Here is a 7,614-nt window from a genome sequence, read left to right on the forward strand (position 1 = left end):
TCTAAACTATTTTAAGTTTATTTAGTTAGTTGAACATGTTTTATTATATTTTATTCTGTTATTTGTTAAAGAATAAATTAAAAAAACATAAAATTTTAATCCCTTATATCATATTCAATTCATACGAATAAAAAAATTAAAGAAACAAAACATAAGTAATTTAGTGTTTTATTTAATATTTGTAGTCGCTAAAAAAACAGCAAAAGTCAAATAATTAATCCAATCCAAATTGTAAAAATTGGAAAGAATTGAATCAGATTAATATTGTATTCAAATCAATTCAAACCAGATTAAATTTATTGTTAATAAATAATTTATTATTGCTGTTAAAAAAACATTATAATTTATTGTTAAAATATAATCGAATGCCTTTATACCTAAATTGCAAACATCCTTACTTTGAAACCCGCATTATATGTAAATATGGAACTCATTAGCCAGACTTTGTAAGTTGTATATTTGAAAAAGAAAAATGATTTCTTGACACTCGAAAAGTGTAAACACCCAATGAAAGATAAATAATTAATAAAATTGGTGATGTAGTAAAAAAAAATGATGCACTTTTGGAGTGTCAATCAATCAGCATTTTATGGGGAAAAAAAAAACTACCTATGCCTCAGTGAGTTTGCAGTTGTACCTTGGAATTTAATGCAAAAAAAAATGGTAGGGAAGGATGTCTCTTTACAAAGTTAGTGAAACTGTCCTCTCTTATGGGTACCATGGACCAACCATCCGCATTTATAATTAAACTGCAAAGGATCTGGTCCTTCAAAAAAACCTCTAATTAGAAATTGAAGAAAAATATGGTTCAATAGGTGTTACACATTTATATTATAACTAACATTAGATGCAGACATAACCTTGAGCTAAAGTGGGCACGGTAGAATTTTGCCATTTACAAGAAGTTAAAAATAATATGGAACGACAAATGTTCTTCTTACTCAGTTGACGAATTTCAGCCGACCAAACTGGTAACAAATTCCGTAATTCATTCATGATATATAACCATAACCTTAAAGAGAAAATGATAAAACAAAATTTGAGACTATCTCTAAACTTGAATGAATTCAAATTCAGACATCTCCAAACTCGATTTTGAAAGGTCTAAAAGGCAGAAAAGAGTATTCTTAGTTTCTTACAGAATACTTCTGCATAGATACACACGTTCATAATGAAACAAAATCGTCTTATTTCTGCTACTTCAAATTGAGTTGTCTATCCCTAAGTTACTGATTTCATGCAATTCGAGGATGATGATTACAAACAAAAGATATTTCTTTTTATATCAGACAGTGTTTAAGTGAAATACAATATCACACATCAAACACTTCTGCATTGTGCCTTTGATAATATCATAAAACCAAATCCTCCAGTCCTAGAAAGATGGCAGAAACTCCCTCAAAGTCAGCGAGGCAAACTGTAAAACTCTGCCTGATATGCAGCATATTCAATTTAACTAGCTCTCATAGAAGAATGTGTGGATGAATCGGATTTTTCAGCCAGATAATGCTCAAGCATATCCTCCTCTTCATCATCTGGCATGACAAACATAGAACACACATTTCATCATTATATACAAAATAAGTATTTGTTTCAAAGAAACAGCACGTGTGCATAAAGAGGGAAAGAGAGAGGGATACCTTCAAAATCATCTTCATCAAAGTCAATATCTTCCTCGTCCTCCCCTTCAGATTCCTCAGCGACAGCAGCCACACCTTTCTGTGAATGAACAAAAATAGATGGTATAATTTATATGTTCATAAAATTTAAGAAAATTACTGTAAGATGCCAGTAGGAGTGAAATTTTAAGAAACAGGATCCATTAACCAAGAGTGGTTAATTAAGTTGTGGAGTGTTTAAAGCAAGATTCGTTAATAAGGAACCTTGAGCGATTATATTCAACAAACAAGACGCGTTAACCCCTAGTGTGGTTAATCTTAGTGTGAAGTGAACTAAAGGTTACTGTGATAGATTTTACAGCCCACGTGTCCTTTGTAATAATTATCACATTTTTTAATGTCTCATTTAGGAGGCACCATTTACCAAGGAATTTTATAGATATTTTTATAGCCTTCTCATACATTACCAATTCCAAGTTGTGGTTTCTTTTTTAATTTAATTTAATGTTCATTTATTTTAGTTGCTGGTACCAAATTATTTGTTTGGGTTGTTGAACATTTGACACAAAAATACTAATTTAGGATATCAAGGTTAGGAATAACTATAGTAAGGACAAGTAGTACCGCTCTTCCACTTTCAAACCACTGTCTACCACTGAGCTTCTTTTCCTTAGGAGCTGAGAGCACAGACTCTGGCATTAGCCTGCAATCAGAACAAATTGTTTTGGCATCAAAAGAAAAGTTGTTACAACAGGCATTTAGAATAGATCAACTAATTCTTTACTCTATTATGTTATTTGTTACAGTGTTACATTTCAAATTTACAATCCTCCCACCCCTACTCTATTTTTCCTGTCTTCTTCCTGCCATACATGATAAATATGTTTTTAAAACCTCTACCCCCACAGATAATCACTGGTCACACATGTAGAAGATTCATCATACATTTACAGAAAACCCTTGTATCTCAAAATTGTAGATATGAAGAGATTGAGAAAACTAAAAGGAGCTTACTTAGCTCGCTCCAATGCTAGCTCAGCTTCAAACCTTTCTCTCCATGCCAAAAATGTTTCAACAGTAACTGGTTCCCCGTGGGGTATCACTACCTAAAATGTTGGATAGATAAAATTGTCAGACAGCTTTTTCTACACAACTTTCATGGACAAATGTATAAAATCATAAAAAGAATATATTAGAGGAAATACATCTTCATCTTAAAAAGAATCCAGGTAAGGATATCAGAAGAAAACAAACCACCACTGCTACCTTACTCATATGACTACTTAGAACTAAAGGATTATTCTCCAAAATGCAACAGACAAGAAGTAATTGCATATAAAAAATGTATAGTCTATAATTCTATATGCACATCTACCATGCTCAATCTAGTGGAATTACAAAAAGAGGGAACTCTGATAATAAAAAATCTCCCAAGTAGGAACAGTAAACCTATTAGTGGTTATTGAACCCAATATATTCAAGAGAATAACTGCTTCAAACAGTTATTTTCCTTCATAGTAAAAAAATGTATAGTAAGAGAGCGAGCCTTAGCGCAGCTGTAAAGTTACACCTAGGTGACCAATGGTCATGGGTTCAAATCAGGAAACAGTCTCTTTGCATATACAAGAATAAGACTGCGTACAATGGCCCTCCCCCATGCCTTCACATTGTAGGGAGCCTCATGGCACCCCAATAAGTTAGTTTAAGTTATTGGGCTTTGAACTTTGATCGTATTAGTGCTCTTATTCATTATGTTTGACTTGACTATTACCCTTCTCTAATTGCCCCTACTTCTACAAGCTGCTTAAGATGTACAAGCACGTATTTTCTGCTTTCACACAGCTAAACTCTGTTCCTTCCATACACAAACTAAACAACTTTCTGGTAGAGGAAAATACAAGCAGTCAGCACTGGCCTTGCAAGTAAAGCTGTTTTGAACAAAAAATACCAAATATCTAAGCTAAAATGATTAGCTTCACTCATCAAAGCAACAAATACAGATGCAGTCAAGGTACAGGTATTATTGAGAAGATGTAACATTCAGTATCAGTGATCTTGTTAGCATTACTCACTACTAATGAACCATGCATATGAAGTTCAATTACTGGGATAGAGCAATGTCTCTAAAGTATAGGATACAATACAGGAAGAGGATACATTAGCTTAAGTAATTAAAAATATAGTCAACATGTAGTAATAATAATAAATAAATTCAGAACATTTTAGGGATAATATGACTCACAGTTCAATAGTTATTCTTATTTTATTTACCTATGTGGAAGTTCTTTTTTTTAATTTTTTAGTTTATGTTGAAAATGTCTTTAATAGTACTCATAGTGTATTGTATATAGCTCTAATCTTGTTCTACACAATTGTACTACACGTTGTACACAGCCCTTTCTCCCATAAGTCTTAGAAAGAAGTTGCTATCTTTTTCACAGAAGAAATTTTATTAAAAAGGCAAAGAGAATGAAATTACTACATTTTGAGAATATGGGATTCTCAATGGGGAAAAACAGGAAAAATCAAACACACACACACAGAATGTGGGCCTCACTCAATGTCTTAATATGTTTTTGGGAAGGTACTTTGCGATCACAAATAACCCCTAATGTCTTTCTCCATTTTTAGCCATCCTGCTTGCATTAAGAGTTTAACCAAAATTTCAAAAGAAAAATCACAAAATAGATGACAGTCTTACATCCTCTTTGGCTGCCTCTTCTGCTTCAGTACTCCCAACATCATCTTGACAAAACCGGTCAGCCAACCACTCTTTAGCTGAGGTAACAAGTGTGTAGATCATAGCCATACCAAGATTTTCAGATGCCTGTGGAACACAATTTTTGCATCAAAATATCCAATTTCCATAACCTAGCAAGTATCCACAACAAATGTAGAGTTCCATAACCATCACTTGTGCAACATGAAAATGCACATGTAATACTAATACATATTAAATTTAAAGTGGCTATTTAAATGTCTTTCAATCTGTATGACAACCAGTGCAAGAATAGCACAAAGACTAGATATGCTCAAACATTAAACAGCAAAACTGCAAAGTAAAAGACTACCTCTTGTTGAAGATTTTCTTTCAAAATCCTTAGATCTTCAGTAGACATTCCTTGCAAACTGTAAAGTATAGATGAAATATAGGCACATCATAATGTTAGCGTATAATAAATGAATCAAAAATATATGTGATGCACTTGACATTAACGGAACAGACAAATAAATATTATACAATTATAATAGAAATACTGACCTTTTCAAATTTAAAAGTGGAGGTTCATCAGGATATGTTTCTGTGTGTGAAAAGATCAAAGCCAGTTGAGCTGCAACAAAAGTAGCAATTGCATCTTTCATATATGCAGTAAATAATCTCCAAAAGTAAAACAATATGTTAGGAATAAAAACAAGATATTCCAAAATCTAAAGTACATGTTCAGTAAAACTGAACACCAAAATGGAAAAGAAAATAATATAACAAAGAGAAAGAAAAAATAAACCTGGATTAGTTATTGGCCCATCTGCATCGTCATCCTGTTCAAATGAATAATATTTAGATAAATATAAGGGTAGTTTTTTCCCCAAGTTATTTGATAGGTAAGACATCTCAGTTCCCTAAGTATAATTGAACAAGTCAAAGGAGGAGGAAAAGCAATTAAATAAACCCAAACAAGCTACTTTTTTACCAAAAGAAGACATCAATATAATTCCAAATAATTTCAATGAGTGTCAGCACACTACACACTACACACAACAAGAAAATGTGCGTCTCTTCTTCTCAATAACAGAATAAATTCATTACATAGAAAAAGAAAAGTAAACTATCAATCAAAATATATCGAATTATTGATCGCAATAACATAAACACAAATTCTTTCCATCATAAATAAGCTGCATAATAGCAACCATCGTAGTTATCACCATGTTCTGTTACAAACAAACTCTAATAAGAAGTTTAAAAACAAAAAATGCATAACATGAGAAACCACACTAATAGAGGGAGAAACATTTACCTGCGCAACAACCTTTATTTGGAAGCATCGATTGGAAGTACTTAGGCCGCTTTCACCAGAATGTATTTCTAGCATGGAATATCAAACAGAAAATCAGGCCCTTTTATCTTCTCAGTGGAAAAACAAATGACAAGTAAATTGGGATTATATATATATATAGAGAGAGAGAGAGAGAGATTTTAAATGGTATAAAAAAAACAAACCTTTGAACTCATCCATAAGTATAGCTTCTAATGCTTCAATTTCCATATCCTGTTCTTGTTTGTAGTCTGCGTAACACAGCACACATCATCAAATAAGGCTAATGCTATTGGGAATTAATGCACATAACAGAATGATCAATTTACAACCAAAACCATGGAATAAAGTTAAAATATCATGCAATTGCAAACCAAAACACTAAAAAGGGGGGAAAATAGAAAGATTAAGATTAAGAAATCACCCGTCATGGTTGGAAATTGATGCGTATGAGAGAGAGAGAGGATTAGCAAAGCGATGTCACGGAAGTAGCAGTGTGTGTATTGTGCAGGGAAGGGAAGACCTAACCAGTGAAACACTGCTTCTCTTGAAACGGTGCGTTTTTTTAACCAGTAATTCGCCGAATGGTGAACACTAGGGTGTGAGAGCAAGTCATGTCTTCCACCATGGAAGAGTATTATGGCCCATTAGATATATTAATTTTAAATTAGATGGTTGAGATTTTCAATTTGTACTTTTCTTTTATTGCTTTCTTTCCGAATTTACCCATCGGAGCACGAATTTTTGGCATCAGCCGAAGAGAAATCATATATGTTAGAACTAATAAATGATGACGTGAGAGGTATATGAGTTATGGAAGGATTCATAAATAAATAATTAATTAATAATTAAAGATTAAATATAATTGGATTAAATAGAAAAAATTGTTAAAAGGTAATTATTACTTAATAGGAATATTAGTTATAAGAAGGATTAATATACATCATGTAAAATGTGAAATAAGGTCGAGTTTTCTTTAATCTCTAGTCATTATTATAGATAAGCATCGGTATAGAGAAATATATATATTATTTATCTATTATTCGTGAGAATTATAAGTTTCAAGATCTTATTAATTTTCTATAATTATTAATTTAGAAAATCCTTAAAATTTTATACATGTATCAGAGCTTATGATTATGAAATTTATGATTCTCCAATAATGATTTATTTTCTTCCAATTATGCATGAATCTTAATTATAAAATTTAGAATTTTTTTTCTAGCTACAAGTATAAAATTTTGTGATTATTAAAATTGTTTCTTCAATTTGAAAAAAAATACTGGATTAAGAATTATTATGATATATTATAATAAATTAATGGATCACCAAATTGTGACAAGTGATGTTGTCATTATGAATAACATGTCGGTATTTATCAGAATTTCTTTTCAAAACAAGATGCCTTCAATTGCATTGCATTGCATTATCCCATATGCTCATTTTTTTTCCAAATACTATTGTTGAATGTCGCTAAAGGATTTAAAGTTTATTTCTTGGAATTAAATTAACGTGAATGCTTTGAAATTTTCGATAGCAATAAATATGTATATGCTACATATTTGTTTGAACGTATTTGAATACAACAAAAAAAATGTGAATATTATTTTATGGCATGGGATGAAATTAATAAAATGATTATAAATCGTTAACAGTAATAAGGATGTGCAGGTCATCTATTTGATTAGAATTAAATGTTTGATGAATTTGTTAGTCACCAAAGTAGTCAAATTTATAAGGTTATTTAATTTCAAATTAATGATTATTTCAATTACTCATAAAATAATGGATGTTAAATTATATGATTATTGATTTATGGGTAATTGAAATTCATTGTTATAAGGAATTTATGGATCGCTCAAAGGTTTATTAGTTGTTCTTATAATTAATGAATATAATTGTAGGCGATTTGTGTGTATCATTAGTTTTATTTATATATTCAAAGAAAATAGTTACTA

General features: G+C 31.1%; 1 protein-coding gene across 1 annotated transcript; it reads right to left on the reverse strand.

Moving 5' to 3' along the window:
• Nucleotides 1-1,025: 1,025 nt before the first annotated feature.
• On the reverse strand, nucleotides 1,026-6,238 carry LOC114422333 (RWD domain-containing protein 1-like). Its single transcript, XM_028388641.1, has 11 exons — nucleotides 6,081-6,238; nucleotides 5,842-5,907; nucleotides 5,639-5,706; nucleotides 5,126-5,159; nucleotides 4,882-4,951; nucleotides 4,691-4,748; nucleotides 4,321-4,446; nucleotides 2,634-2,725; nucleotides 2,244-2,322; nucleotides 1,641-1,719; nucleotides 1,026-1,535 (listed from the first exon to the last, which is right to left on the reverse strand). Exons 1-11 carry the CDS (start codon nucleotides 6,085-6,087, stop codon nucleotides 1,453-1,455), a joined length of 762 nt encoding a protein of 253 aa, XP_028244442.1. The 5' UTR covers nucleotides 6,088-6,238; the 3' UTR covers nucleotides 1,026-1,452.
• Nucleotides 6,239-7,614: the final 1,376 nt, after the last annotated feature.

This window comes from Glycine soja, chromosome 8 (genome assembly GCF_004193775.1).
Source record: "Glycine soja cultivar W05 chromosome 8, ASM419377v2, whole genome shotgun sequence".
NCBI classification, from domain to species: domain Eukaryota; kingdom Viridiplantae; phylum Streptophyta; class Magnoliopsida; order Fabales; family Fabaceae; genus Glycine; species Glycine soja.